This window comes from Erpetoichthys calabaricus, chromosome 11, assembly GCF_900747795.2.
Source record: "Erpetoichthys calabaricus chromosome 11, fErpCal1.3, whole genome shotgun sequence".
Lineage (NCBI taxonomy): Eukaryota > Metazoa > Chordata > Cladistia > Polypteriformes > Polypteridae > Erpetoichthys > Erpetoichthys calabaricus.
In genome coordinates this window covers 123,437,396-123,452,965 of record NC_041404.2, presented here as the reverse complement: position 1 = coordinate 123,452,965, position 15,570 = coordinate 123,437,396, and the positions used below count along the sequence as shown (strand labels likewise).

Here is a 15,570-nt window from a genome sequence, read left to right as displayed (position 1 = left end):
TACACAATAGTTCAGAATTCAACAGCCTCTCTCCAAGTAATAATTAAAAATGCTCGTTAACCATTGGCATCTCTGGTAACTCTGCTTTTCTTTACTTAAGGGAGGCCTATAAAATTGGAAAGAAGGAGAAACCACCATTTTTGCCACAGGAGCAGTCTTCGTCATCAGAGGAAGAGGATCCCATACCAGATGAGTTACTCTGTCTAATCTGCAAGGACATCATGACAGATGCAGTTGTCATCCCCTGTTGTGGGAATAGCTACTGTGATGAATGTAGGTTTGGTTGAGGTTGTTTTTGTTTTCTGCGTGTTTTGAGTGACTAGTCAATTCTTACTACACACACTTTTTTTTTTTTAAGGTATTCGATCATTCCTACTAGAATCAGATGAACATATTTGTCCTACCTGTCACCAGTCTGATGTTTCTCCAGATGCCTTGATTGCAAACAAATTCTTACGTCAGGTAATATGTCACTTTTGTGGGGTTTTTTTTTTATATATATATAATATATATATATATATATATATATATATATAATATAATTGTTGTAATTCTAAGTAAGGCATCATTGTTTTGTTGTAGTTTTCAAAAATTTTTGTTGTGCCAAAACCATAGATTTATGACACTTGACTTTACAATAGAGGAATGTTAGCTTGCCTGAATTATGTTAGATTTAAGCAGGATAGTCAGTAATTTATACCCAAAGAGAATGTAGTCTGCAGTGGAACTTTTTGAAGAAAGTCCATTTCACACCCACAGTGGTGAAATTTGTGCTTTCCATTTATAGTTTTCTTTGTTAAACCAAATATTTGTCATACAGGCTGTTAACAATTTTAAAAACGAAACTGGATACACCAAAAGAATTCGTAAGGGGCAAAGCTGTCAAACTGGACAAGTTCAGAACCAGGTTAGACAACAGCCACAGCGTCCAATGCAGAGCCGTGGAAACTCCAGGCAGCAGGATCCACTAATTTCTAATGCTCCAGCTACTGATGTTGCTTCATCTACTGCTCAGCCTCAAGTTGTTCAACAAACGCCTGTTTTACCTTCTACGCTTCCATCAGCTTCACCTTCTCTACAGGTGAATGTAGAATCCAGTAGCCCTCCTCCTGATGTGTCATCTTCTGTCCCCTCACCTCAACCTACAGTTAAGCAAGAAGATCCACCCCCCACCTCAGCTCCAGTAAAGTAAGTAACTTCACATACAAACCTTCAAAAGTTTCTAATGGCTCTTACCCCATCCTAACTTCAGTGGAACAGAATTTAGCCTGTCTCTGTGAGTTCTACTTCTAGTGGTTATAGCCTTTTACCTAGACATTGCTGCTGGTTTTCTCAGAGCTTAATACTTTTTGTTCTGTTTCATATTACTCTATATTTTTTAAAAATGGCCAGTGCCTGGCACTTTTATAGATCATTTTCAAATAACAATTACAAATTAAGAATGATGAACATGACCCACTGAGCAGCACTAAAATGCATTTATTTTACATCTTAAAATTTAAAGATAAGCACTGTATTTGTTTCATTAGTAGGCTGTTTCAACATTATTGAACTCTATAAAGTTGTCCTACAGTCAGGCTTTTTGTGGCGGTTTGGAAGCCTTTGTAGACCAAACAACCCTGTGGTTCCATGACACACAACATAAATTGAGCTAAAATCACATGAAGTAGTATTACAATGGGTATGTCACACACATTTTATTGACACTCTTACCTTTTTTTCCAAAGTTTAAGAAGCATTTACTGAATGTTCAGTTTTTTGAATGCCATGTTTGGACATTAATATATGAAAATGTTTACTTGAGAATGGATCGTTGAATTCAACATAGTGCATCAACCTCCATATATTAGAAAAAACACATCTCTGTTGTCTAAATCTCCACCCCATGAGTCATAGCATTTGTTGTCCATGACAGCTCTATTTTAAAATTGCTTTGACCATGTTGTATATGGTACACATTAAGATTACTTGTCAGTAATTTCCTGGATCACTGTCTTTCGGCTTATATTTACTCCGAAAAAGAGGTCTCGCTTTGCACATTCTTTCAATCCCTATTCTGTACTCGGGAGCCCTACCCTGTAATAGCTCATTCACTAAGGGAATTTCTCATGGGAGATTTTCCTTTAAGCGAGTCCATTAGTATCGTGCTTGTTGACACAGTTGTGCCAGCTTAGGAGTTTCAGGGGCACGCCAAAGTGGAGTAAAATTGTACATGACCTAGAGATAATCTCAGTTTTAGAGAATTCAAATTGAAATCAAACTCCGGGTTGTTTGAATATAAGTGTGATCATAGTGTGAACTCATTCAGCTGTGTTAATTTGTTTTCACTTGTTTATCTTTTCTTTCATTTTAAAATTTTCTAGGTATTTCATTTTGCATGAAGCTTTTATATAGTTACATTTTATGCAATAAACACATTGCTTAATCTTGAAAAATACCTATTCAGTGTCTTCGCTGTTTGTTACTATAGTATGCTTTCTCTGATTCTTATTTATTAAACTGAATGTCCACCGTTGATGTAGTGTTGTTACTAAAATAATGTATTAATGCCAATATCTTTTCTTTATTAGCATTTTGCCAATATATATATTTTAACACTTAATCCTTTTATTCATAAATCTTTGTGAATTCATGTCACTGTGATTCATCCATTGCAAAGGTTTTTACTGTTTGTATTTCTGATGTTTCATTGTTGAGGGTGTCATTAGGGAAGTTCATTTTTGCTTGGACTTTAATGAGGTCTAAGGCTACACAATAGCAAAAGTCAGAATGTCAATGTGGAAAAAAAAAAAGGATTACTCGTGTTCTGTATCCCAAATGTCTGGTATCCAGTCATGCTCACAACATCACAGACTCCTGTGTTTTGGCTAAAATATTGTTTAAAACAGTTATGGAAAAACCTCTTGTGAACAAAAGTGGAGCATTCATAAATGTGAACGTGATTTGAATTGAAGACCTGCTTCTCTCTCTTCATTGGTCAGGAGACCTACCCAGTAATTGCCCATTAGCTACTAGGGCTGGGTTTTTGCATTGATGTCCCGATTCAATTTCGAATCACAGTGTCCTGATTCAATTCAATATCTATGTTATCTTGATTGAATTAGCGTGCACCGATACATTTGAACTGCTGGCTTTTTCAGAGATTACTTACCCATGCATAGAGAACATTAATATATTGTGACAAATTTCAATAACACTTTCATTGAAGAGTGACTACATAGTATCTTCATAGCATATGCATAAGCATGGAATTACATTTAAGAATCAAAACTTAATTACTAATTAACAGTTAACATCAGTGTTTGTAATATGTGTAACAAAATATTGCTCTTTATATATATATATATATATATATATATATATATATATAAAAAAGTTCACAGCTGCAGTGTCATTCAAAATTCACATCAAAGTCCAAATATTATGGACTGGCTCCTTTTTTGATACAATGCAGTGACATCTACTTTTTAAAATACCTATATCATCTAGCAAATATTAATAGATATTGCTTCTTAAATAATGTTATTCTGTAATTTGTTAACCAAATTTATTCACCTATTGGACATCCATCCATTTTCCAACCCGCTGAATCCGAACACAGGGTCACAGGGGTCTGCTGGAGCCAATCCCAGCCAACACAGGGCACAAGGCAGGACACACACAAACACACCAAGCACAAACTAGGGCCAATTTAGAATCGCCAATCCACCTAACCTGCATGTCTTTGGACTGTGGGAGGAAACCGGAACGCCCGGAGGAAACCCACACAGACACGGGGAGAACATGCAAACTTCACGCAGGGAGGAGCCGGGAATCGAACCCAGGTCTCCCAACTGCGAGGCAGCAGCGCTACCCACTGCGCCACCGTGCTGCCCCTATTGGACATTGTAAACTAATACTGAATAAGTCCAAATTAAACATACAGCGGGAAGATTCGTGTCTTTCTATAATTCTACAAGTTGCACATACAGTTGCTCACATGTAATTATGGTTAATCGGTCACATGTGTCCTCATACTTCCTCCTCAGACTAACTAGTGCTAAAGTTTGTTGACTTCGACCCTGGATGAATGGGACATAAAAGATAAACCGGCACTGTGACTGACTATTCCATGAAATGATCTGTGTGGTACAAGCTCACTTTATCACAGGCTGCTCTGAAAGTTACAACAAGTGCCTGCTTGCTTGGCAGGGTGAGGCATGTTGCAAACATTTTCCACCGTAGCAGTACAGCTATTATAGCCATGTTCTGAAAGAGAAGCAATGTTTATTGCACTTGCCAACACACCAGCTTGTGACTGATGTGGTCACGCAAAGAAACATCGCATTGGAGATGCTAGAAAGGTTTTTGGAATAGTGGCCAGCAGCTCTGCATACTAGTGTAGGCAGCAAGGTTGCTACTGGTGTGAGTGTGCTAGTCTGCAACACATCTGTTTCAGGTGCACAGTCATTTTTAAAGTAGTGATATGTGATTGCCATGTAGGAATCTGCTGCCCTGGATGTCCAGCTGTCACAAGTTAGGGCTATTCTCTCTGCTGACCTGAGAGATGTGCTGATGCTTTGCTTAAGATCTTCATAAAGTATAGGTACACTCATTTGCTTTCATGTTGGTGTAGTATGCAGTGGTTCCAAAACATGTATCATTTGTTGAAAGCCCATGTTGTCAACAACAGTGTAGGGTCTCATATATTTACAGATAAAAACTGTTTTAGATTATTTTTTGGGCAGAAGACAAGTTAAGCTTTGTAGATTTTTTTAGGCTCTACTCATTTGGATGTCAACTGAGACAATGTTTCTGGGTAACGTCAGAATAAGTGATTTTTCAAACCTGTTGTGTTATCACAGTACTTCTGAGTTGCACAGCTTACATGCTTTAATCCGACTGTCCTTTACTGACACACTGTTTGAATCTGCTATAAGTCCATACATCTGACTTGAGTGTCAGATGCTGATTTCAGTTAAGGAGGACATATTTTGTGCGGAGTACAATTAGTATTTCAGTCGAAAGCCTTAACAGGCACACTAGAGACATCTACTGGTTTGGATGCCAAAAACAAAGATAAGGAAAAATCTACATATAGTAATAAAGCAGGATAGAGATCCACTAGATCGATCTTCACATTAAGAATCCTATTCAATCATTTAAAGCAAAAATAATGATTAATCCACAATCAATATTTTTACTCTGGCCTATTAGCTACCATGCCACGTCACTTCATTTGAACATTAATGTGCATAGTCTGAGAGAATTGTACAGTTAGAGAAAAATAAAAATTGAGTGAAACATTATCAGCTGTAAAGTATGTGTCATATCTGTGCATATCAAAGGTGCTGAGCATGTAAAAGGTCAATTCACTAGTGCAGTTTCACAAACTGTCGATGACAAACCCAGAAATACTGCTTAGCAACTAACGAGTGCAGGGAGAGGCGGGTTTTAAATTTAAGAGTTCAATTCCATTTAGCCACATCTCATTCATGCATTAGAACATTGTGGCTTATTTAATATTATTTTACCAGAAATATGTATCTGGAACATTAAGAACATATGATTAAAGAAGAAACTGGAGATTGTTTTCATGGACATTTTAAAACATGTTTACTGATGTTCAGCTTTGGCTCCTGTTGAAGTCCATTGTATCAAAAACTTTTATCTCCATTCACTATTAAACCCTGATATTAAAATTTTTATTGTCCATCACTACAAGCAAAATGGGTTAAGTGACAAATAAAGAAATTCTCCTCAAAAAATGTTTTCATTAAATATGGAAAAATATATACATAATCAGAAGATGCCCTATGGGTAGCATACATTGTATCATATGGAGGAAAAATAAAAGTCTAAAACAGAGGAGAGTTGCTTACCCTTCATAGCCTGCAAAAAAATTGCTCTACCAGCCTGTGAAATGTGGACATCAAATTTAAAAATTGGTGTTCTTTGTAAAACAGAAGGGAATATCCGGCTAATTTTGCTTTAGAATATCTTTATGCTAATCAAAGCATTTTGGAGGACTTTTTAATTTGCTGATGTTTACTTGCAGCTCTTTCCTGTTCAATGATGAGCGACTGATGCACATATTTTCATTAGAAACTTGCATGAAATTAACTTTATTTTGTGCAAGTACCATGTTTCACCATTTAGCTGCTGCCAAACTGCAATTTGGACAGAGCACCTTCTGACAGTATTGCTATCTTGCAAGCTTGGGAATTTTATGGATTTTTCTTTCAGCTGCTTGAATGCCTGCATTATTTATTTCAGAATTCCTCATTTAATGATGTCTTCTTCACTTGTCAGTCACGACCAACAGGCTGTTCCTATTCCTATTTGTTAGTCATTTTTTCTTGATTGTTTGGACTGGGAAGTGCCTAGCTGTTCCTGCTCCTTAAGTTATTACTGCTGGTGATTCTAATTGCCTCCTCATGCTGTCATGCTCTCTCTGATCCACCAAGAATAACTCGTATCTCCTGCATGTGGCTGCTATTTATCCTGTCTGTGCAAGTCCCCGCCTGCTCTCCTGAATATTCTTGAACCTCATAGAATGCAGGGACTCCCTGTTCCTGTCTTAACAGTCACTGTGACGTAGCCCCTACAATCTGATAAGCAGTCTGTCGAGCACAGTATAATCCGGAATTGACAGTGTCTTGGGAATGTGTGGACTGACAGTTGTTTATAAAGACATTCAGATTGATAAAGATGTTCACTGTAGTTTAAGATCGATTGAGCAATGTGTCCACAGAGAATGTAATTAAGAAGTATGCCTGGAACTGGAATTTCCGGGCAGACATGCATCATTTAATGTGTGTGCCTATAAGATTACATCGTGGGTATGCTGTGTTAGGACTGATTGAGCATCATTCCTTGAGCTACTAACTACCGCCTTTATCAACGTAACATTTTGAAGAGTATTTATATGTCTGAGCTTTTCCAATAAATTGTCAATTCATAGAATCATGCATGTTTAATGATCTTTCAGTTTCTTCTTTAAAATAAAAAAAAAAAAACTGTTCCCTGCCTCCATATGTTGCCAGTTAGCAGTGCTACATTCAAAAGATCTTTGTTGGCCTGCTGTCTACAATCAGAAAAGGATTAACCAGTAAGAATCGGTTTAGCCTGTTGGTTTTTGCCTTGATTGACAAGGATGAGGCCTCCATTAAAAGAGACATTTTGAAATAAACGACTGTGATAATTAAGAGTCATTCAGCAATACATCATTTAGAAAAGTCCCATTGTTAAATAAAATGTCTTATAAATAAAGCCATTTTGAAATAAAGCCTACAACAATGTAAATTGAACCAAAATAAAATGTCATTTTTATTTCCTAATGACTTTTGATTGTGCTTTTTATCCATAGTTTGACATATTTTGTATGTGTATGTTAATTTTTTTTCTTCCCAAAATGTATTCCATACACATTTTGAATTTGGTTTTTGATACCAGCTTTCAGATCTCAGTACCAGTACTGAAGCGAATAACTGATAACTTTCTATAAAAAACTTTCTATATCGGATTGGCTGGCCAAGCAATGTTTCAGCTGTGGAATGGCCAAATGGGGGAGGCAGCTTGATGGTTGAGGTCTCCAGGACTCTAAACAAATCCAAATCATATTATGTGGTATCATCTACTGTTAAATTCTGGTCCGTACTTGTAAAATTTTTATTTTTATACTGTATTGAGGATTTGTTCTGTTCTGTGTATTGTATTTTATTGACCCCCTTCTTTTTGACACCCAATGCACACCCAACCTACCTGGAAAGGGGTCTCTTTTTGAACTGCCTTTCCCAAGGTTTCTTCCATTTTTTCCCTACAAGGGTTTTTTTGGGAGTTTTTCCTTGTCTTCTTAGAGAGTCAAGGCTGGGGAGCTGTCAAGAGGCAGGGCCTGTTAAAGCCCGTTGTAGCACTTCTTGTGTGATTTTGGGCTATACAAAAATTAATTGTATTGTATTGTATAACTACACAGACCCACCCCAACCCCTCAATTGGTCTGCGAATCGCAAGTCTATATGTTGCATCTGTTGCAACATAACTGCACATCTCGCTACTTTGCTACAATTTATAGTTTCCCTTTGAATTCTCCAGTGCCTTGAAATTTGCTGGCCCTCGCAGACTCCGCAGTGCGTCGATGAGAAGAAGGGAGCAGGGTGTGGTAGTTTGTCCATCACAAAGTCCTAAACACATTAAAGGGGAGGTCATAGTTTTAGGGGGATTGTCCCTGACTGAGTCTACTCGCTGCCTAGCTACAAGCCGCAGTGAATTTTGAATTTTCATATGCAGAGTTTTAATTAAATTTTTTAATCGGAGGACCCAAATAAGAAAATCAATACCATACTGGGACCCAAGAAGAGGATTATTATCATAATGACTGCATAGTCATAAAGAGATAAATAACAATTGCCATAGAATAAAAAAAAAAAGAAACATTCCTCTCAGGCAGTATTCTGACAGGAATGTTGCTAAAAGAAGAAAGTGGGGAAACGAACGTATTGTTAAAACAATACTCCATCCAAACCTGGTTACCCTGAGTAGGGTCAGTAGGCAGCTGATGTATGTCCCAGCAAGCACAGGGCGCAAGGCAGGAACAACTCCTGAACAAGGTTATTGAAATAAAAAAAAAATAGAAATAAAAATGCAAAAGCAGTAGAAAAAAAAAATAAAAGGGGGTCCTCACATAATACATGGCTTCTTAAAAAAGACCTTAACTAACTGTCTTTGGCTCACACGTGTATGATAGGCAATTAACTGGACATTACCAATTAATTGAAGGCAGAGTTACAGTGCAAATAGGCTGCATCATTTTTTTTTTCCATGAATAGTTACAGTAGTTTAAATAAATGCCTTTGAACTAGACCTTTAGTCATTGTCTACATTTTGTTCAGAGAAAAGATTCCCTTCACATATTACAACAAATGAAGGCAACACACATTTTAGGGAGAGATGAACATGGGCTTTAGAAAAAAAAAAAAAAATGTATATTCAGTTATCAAGTTTTATTTATCTTAACATTTACTTTCTATATTTGTAATTTTTTCACTAACTTAAAAATAAGTAATACATAGTCCGTATAATATCAGTGTCTCGTTAAGTAGTAAATTTTGACAGCTTTATTCAGGGTTATTTTACACAACAACTTAAAAAGATGCTGTGGTAATGACTTTTTTTAAATCAAGTTCCTCAACAAGTCATTTTGTTAGATATCTGACATGCTGTAGTAAGATTTAAATTTTCATGTGTACATTTGGGAAATATTATCTGATAAACACTTAATTTAAAATCTTCATGGCCTGCCCACCCATTATTTGATAATTCCTTGTTTTCCAAGTATCTTTTAGCAAGTGATTACCTATGTCTGTGGAGTTATCCAGAATTAGCTCTATGATAGTAATTGTATGAGGTAATTTGCATGTTGGTTAGTACATGCAAGTAAGAATTTTACTGTACTGTGTAATCATGACAATGATAACCCTATATATCATCTCTCAATGTACTTGAAATTGCAGATTGCATCTTGATCTTTTCTCATGCTATTTAAACATGCAGTGTATGCTTTCATAGCATTTTTGTTGTTGTGCATTTTTAATTGTACTCCATTTTCTTCTGAAAACCAAATAAGCACAAGAAGTATAATTTTCTCTAATTTTGCATTTGGCAAAAAAAGTTGCCCCTTTTCGACTGCCCTACTATTATTTTTTTTAGTCTACTCCTAACTCAGTAGAAAGGGTATTGTAAGACTAGCCTGCCTGTGCTATTGGTTTAAAATGTTTCGTTTTTGTCTGGGCGTTTTTGCTAAGATTTTAAGAAGTGTTTTTTGAATGTTGATTTATGAAAAGCGCCCACGCTTTTATTTTATGAGTGATGTATGAGAGACTTATTTTTTATATTTTAGTACACTTTTAATATAAGCATGTTTTTTAAAAAGTATTTTTTATGTATATCTTATTTTCAACTTTTTAGTTTTGGGTTAGTTCTATCCGTTACTAGCGCCATCTATTGGTGAAATCTTGAACTATTCTTCATATGAAAATTTCATTTCTTAGTTAACAATTAATTGATCAATTCGTGAAACTGATTATTGATTCATGTATTGTCATCAGAAGCGAGTAAGTGTGCAAAATTTCAAGTCATTTGGACAATACGAAGTGGCTTAAATATCGATTACAAGATTTGTACCAGACACAAACAGGTGAAGTTAATATAAAGTGTGGTAATAAACAGCTGCATGACAGTTACTAAAGGAAGATAAATATGTTACATATTGTCTAATCTGTCTATTACACCTTATCAGGTCAAGAAGGCCTTCTAGTCTAGTGGACACTTTTTTACTTTGTTTTAATTTATTGTATTTAACACACTACCATTGTATTCCATTTATTGCATTATCTAATTATTACCTTTGTGTTATTTATTTTTTATAACTATCACATTAGTATCAAAATAGACCTGATGTTAATAGGTTTATGGCACATTACCAGTGTCATGCTTCCATCCCCAACAAAATACAGTTCATTTTATATTAAAATTCTTTTTATGGCACAATGATGAACACTTCTGCTTCTCAACTCCAGGAAATTTCCTGGGCCAGAGTCAGTGTGCAGTTTTCACATTTCCCTCCAATTAATGCTCCCCATCTCATGTCTATGTGGATCATTCACTTTTCCTCCTACTTTACAAAATTGTGCGGATTGACCATTAATTGGTCTCCTGAGTGTGAGGTAGTAGGTCAAGTTCTCCTTTTTTCTGTTGCTTTTTTAATGGTTTTTTGTCTTGCATCAGGTGCTGCTGGGATAGGATGCAGCTCTTCATGCCCTAGAATTGGAATAAGTGGGGGGGTTGAGATGGATTGATGTACAGTCTTTCTTTTGTGCAAAGGCAATTAAGACGATAGCCTGTTTTTAAATACTTAGCACTGTGCATATATATTAGAATCAGAATCACTTTTATTCACTGGTACTTAACGTGCAGGAATTTGACTTGGAAGATTTGGAGCTGTTTATAACAGAACACAACATCACATATAAATAACATAAATAGCGCAAGTTAAAACAAGATTGCAGAATAGTACAATTATAAAAGAGATGTGCAAATGATAATGTGCAAGTGAAATTGTGAGTATATAGTGCGTCTGCACTTGCACACACATACATGTACATATACTGTACATGCACACACAAACACGTATATTCATATAGTATATGACAGAATGCATGAATATACAAAGAAGTCATGCTAGATTACTGGTTTGAGAGGGCAATGGCTCTGGAAAAGTTTTAATTTTTAATGACATAAAGCGCTTACCAGAGGAGAGTTTATGGAATAAGCGATGAGAAATGTGAGATGAGTCCGTGGTGATCCTTTTGACATGGTTAGTGACATAGGATGTATACAGGTGTGCAACAGATGGAAGGGTACAGCCAATTATTTTCTCGGCAGAAATAATTAATTTCTTTAATTTGCGTAAGAAGTAAAATCGCTGTTGTGCCGTTTTAGTGATGTAGGTGTGTTAAGGTCCCAGCTGAGAGTGTTTGTGATCGTTGTGCCCCAAAATTTGAAGGATTCCACTGTATTGACTGCAGAATCTTTAATTTCTAGTGGGAGAGGTTGTCCTATATCTCTTAATGTCAATCGTTTGGTTTATAGCAGCTTTAAAGCAGTTGTAATGTGTGATCTTTTATTGTTTGATGTGTATTAGATTTTTCTTAGTTGTCTATTTTGTATTGCACATTATTATAATTTTCCAGTCCATTCTATTCTTTATATTTCATCTGAATTGTCCTAAGCCCCCTTTTGCTGAAAGCAGTTCCCATTTACATTTCATCCGTATTGTTTATGTTCACATGAACCATGGCTGACACTATTGGTTACATTTTTATCCAAGTGCATCAAAAAATATCCCATAAGCCCATCCTGCTGCAAGTTGTTAGACACATACAATTCTTTAGTATATCATCAAGTATACTACCCTGATACACCACTTTTCCGGCTTCAATCTTGTCTACTTATTTCAGGAGTTTTCTGCTCACTGTTTAGAAAACTTAGCATAGGATATTTGTACTCGCCAGTTCAATCTGAAAAGAAAAAGAATAAGTCCTTCCAGGAGATTTTTATTTCCTCCTCCTCTTCATAATAGTCACGTGCCACTACATTTCAGAAAAAAGTTAGGCTACCCAAGCTTCACTTTTACAGCTGCCATTGTACAGTGTCACAGTTTTACTTAGAGTTACCTTTTAGCTTTTTCATAATGGCCTGTATTCAACAAACATTGTGTATTGTGCGAACTGTTCGTACTTTTAATCACCTGTGAAATTCTGTGGCTGCTTAAAAAAAAATGAGTAAACAATTTTTTCCCTCCCTGTAACCGAGCCTGAAACAGAGTCATCCTGTTGAAAAGAAGTTCAAGATCACAGTTGTATAATGGAATGTGAATTACAGCGTGAGCCTTTTTGATTTGGAGATTACATCTACAGGTTCAGGAAATTTGAAAACTGTTGGCATTGCTTAGCAATTTCAAACAATTGTGACTTATATTCTAAATTATACCACATTAAATAATATTATAACAAACAGTTAAAAAAATATTAAAATACTGATGTGTCCAGAAATAAATGTGATACTCAAAAATAGTAGATTTGTCTCATGAAACTACTGTTCAAAGCTGTGCTTTGCTGCAGAAGTAAAGTTTACTTCAAAGATGCTGATCTTAGAAGTGCTGCTTCACTAATTACAGAAACATCAAGAAGGCAAACTTAATAAAAAAAAAAAAATACCCCTAATATTTTTATTTTTAAACACCATTGTCAATTTATATGGCCAGATGTTTATTGTGAATGCAGACTGGAGTAAAAGAGAATCCTCATTTTAAAAAGTCTGCTTATGTCTCTTTATTGGGAGATACACATAGGTAGACTTCATCTAGACATTTTTCATAATATTCTCCTTTTGAATTTATAGATAATGATCATTCATGGACCAGATTAGTCACTTCTGATTTTGAGTGTGCCTTACATTTCTTAAAGAACAGAACAGCTTATTACTTTTTTCCCCTGAGCAAAAGTTGTGTTACTGGTGCAGCTAAATGTTTGGGGTTTTTTTTTGTTTTTTTTTTTTTTGTTTTTTTTGTTTTTTTTTGCTTAAGGAAAAAAATCCATAGTTCAGTTTGCTTCAGGTATGTGCCATCTTAAATTGAAAACTAGGTTCACAACAATTCTAAATATCTCCAAATGTTTTCCAATAACAAACAGGCTCACTAAGCTGTTATTTGCTATGTGTATTTTCCTGGTTATAGTAACTAAATGCCTTCTGAAAATCTAATGTTCTCCCAAAAGCTTTTTAATAGACTATAGAGTATTTTAAATGCCTTCAGTGTCAGTTGAGCAGATCAGATTGAATTGCATATTTTCATTTGTTGCAGAGATCAAGATAAATCTGCACTGAGCAATGCTCCACCTGTAACTGCTTCTGTAGACACATCTGTCACCACTGTCTCATTGCCAAAGGTGAGAATACCCAATCTTATAGTTTTTTTTTCCCCCTGTGGTCTAAACTAATGTCTTGTACTGTGTTTATTTCTCCAGTATATCCCATAAATATATATTTATTTATTTATTTATCACAGCAGGGATATCAAGTACCAGTGCTTGGTCAGCCACTTCCTCATGGCCACTGCATCCCTACCACAGGTATGTACATTGGAGGGGGAATTAGCTGGTAATGCTCGGTGCAGCAAAAGCATGTGAAAGTTCCTAACTTTGTAATGGTTTTATTTTTTATTTAGGGCAGCCAATTAGGTCTAGCTCTGCTCGTCCTGGAACAAGTCGCCAGGCCTGGGAAACGTAAGTAGCTTCCTAATGGCTCTAGTTGTATCAAGTCATTTTAGTTTTGATTTCCAATTAATGTATTGTTTTGTTATTAAAATAGATTTTTAAATGTTAGTTTGTTATTTTCAATATGCTATTTATGATTAGTATGATGTAAATATGGTTTGAGCAATGACACCAAAATTGCATACAATGTTTATTCTTATTAAGGCTTACTTACTCTGCAAAGACTCCAGCCTAGTGCTGGGCGATATGACCAAAATTCTATATCACGGTATTTTTCAAAATTATCCCGGTTTCACGGTATTCGACTGTATTTTTTTTTCCCCATGCATGAGTGGATATTAACCACATTTTCCACTGCAATTACTGCAGTAGACTAGCTAAGAATAACCTATTCCACTGTCATGAGAATTGTACATTGTACAAAAAAAAAAACATTTTAATGTGCACACAAGTATTAATACAGGTTTGCATGGCCCCATAAAGTGATAGTTTTCAATGGGGTGGCACTAATGAGGAGAAGGAATCACATTGCATGATAGTTGCAGTCAAAAAAATAGAACCTTTTTATTGAACGAATTTTGCAAACAACATCAACTAATATTTTGACAACATATTTTCAACCATCCAAAGAGGCATTTAGACTTGGTAAAATATCAAGAGGTGCTTGTCAAAAGTTTTACTGAACATGTCTTAGAAAAGGAATAAATAGTAAATATTTTTGTAAAACAACTACACTTTCTGTTAATGTTAACAATCTCTGTCCACTGACACGTTAAAGTGACTTTTTAAACAATTTTGCCATCATTAAACTGCATAATATTTAAACTAATAAATAATAACAATAAAATAAATAATCGTGCAACTTCCAGTAATAATACTATTACTTCAAAACTTCAAGCCCAGGTGCATTACACTGTATTCACCAAATAAAAATAAAATACAACAAGTGCAACTTGGTGATGACATCTTTACCAACTGAACCATCATTAAGGCAGATTCCATTAATATGGACCTTGCTTCAAGCTAAGCTATATACATAAATAATAAAACTGCAACTTGCATTTATAATGCTATTTGTGGTATAGCCCTACGGAATCGTATTAGGGCCACAGTGAAGAAAAAAAAATACGGACACAGTGAAGAAAAAAAAAACTAAATGTTGAGATTAAAGTCGACATTTCCACTTTATTCTCAGTTTATTTTGTAATTAAAGTAGAATGTCGTAAACTAAACTTCATCCTAAAATCAATGTTTAATTTACTCCATTTTCTCAAACCCCATCATAAGTTAATGTAGCTCATTAAATGCTTTGCGTTGTGTTCCCCGACCCAGTTGTTAATCACTACGTGCTTCTTAAACTGACTTCCTCTTCACTAAGAGGAGGCGCCGGCAGCTATCGCCGCACAGAATACATTCACTTCATGATATTCCTGCTCTCTGAAAATTTAGAATGCTAAGATAAATACTTGATATCATTTTCAGGATGAAATGCATTAAAGCAGGTATTAAACATGCACGGTAGTGCTGCTCCCTCACAGTAAGGTGTCCCCAGGTGTACGTTCAGTGTAGAGAACTTTATGGCAGGTGTGACAAGGCTCAAAAAAACTGGATGTATGAATGGGTATCGAACAGGTTTAACTTAAATATTGTGTAAATGTTGGGTTCGTGATCTGGTGGTCAGAGACACGAACACATAATTCAATGGATGTTCTTCTGAGCGGGCTTTCTTTATTGCATGCGTGCTGCCTCTGTCTGACGA

At 35.6% G+C, this 15,570-nt stretch overlaps 1 protein-coding gene across 2 annotated transcripts in view; it reads left to right on the top strand.

The window, feature by feature from the left end:
- Positions 1-15,570, top strand: part of LOC127529734 (E3 ubiquitin-protein ligase RBBP6-like) — a 31,204-nt gene that overhangs the window by 3,826 nt on the left and 11,808 nt on the right. For both annotated transcript variants that reach the window (XM_051934342.1, XM_051934343.1), the window contains 6 exons: positions 101-273; positions 359-462; positions 821-1,188; positions 13,400-13,484; positions 13,604-13,667; positions 13,763-13,820. In XM_051934342.1, coding sequence (XP_051790302.1) covers positions 101-273; positions 359-462; positions 821-1,188; positions 13,400-13,484; positions 13,604-13,667; positions 13,763-13,820 — 852 coding nt within the window. The remainder of the gene's footprint in view (positions 1-100; positions 274-358; positions 463-820; positions 1,189-13,399; positions 13,485-13,603; positions 13,668-13,762; positions 13,821-15,570) is intronic.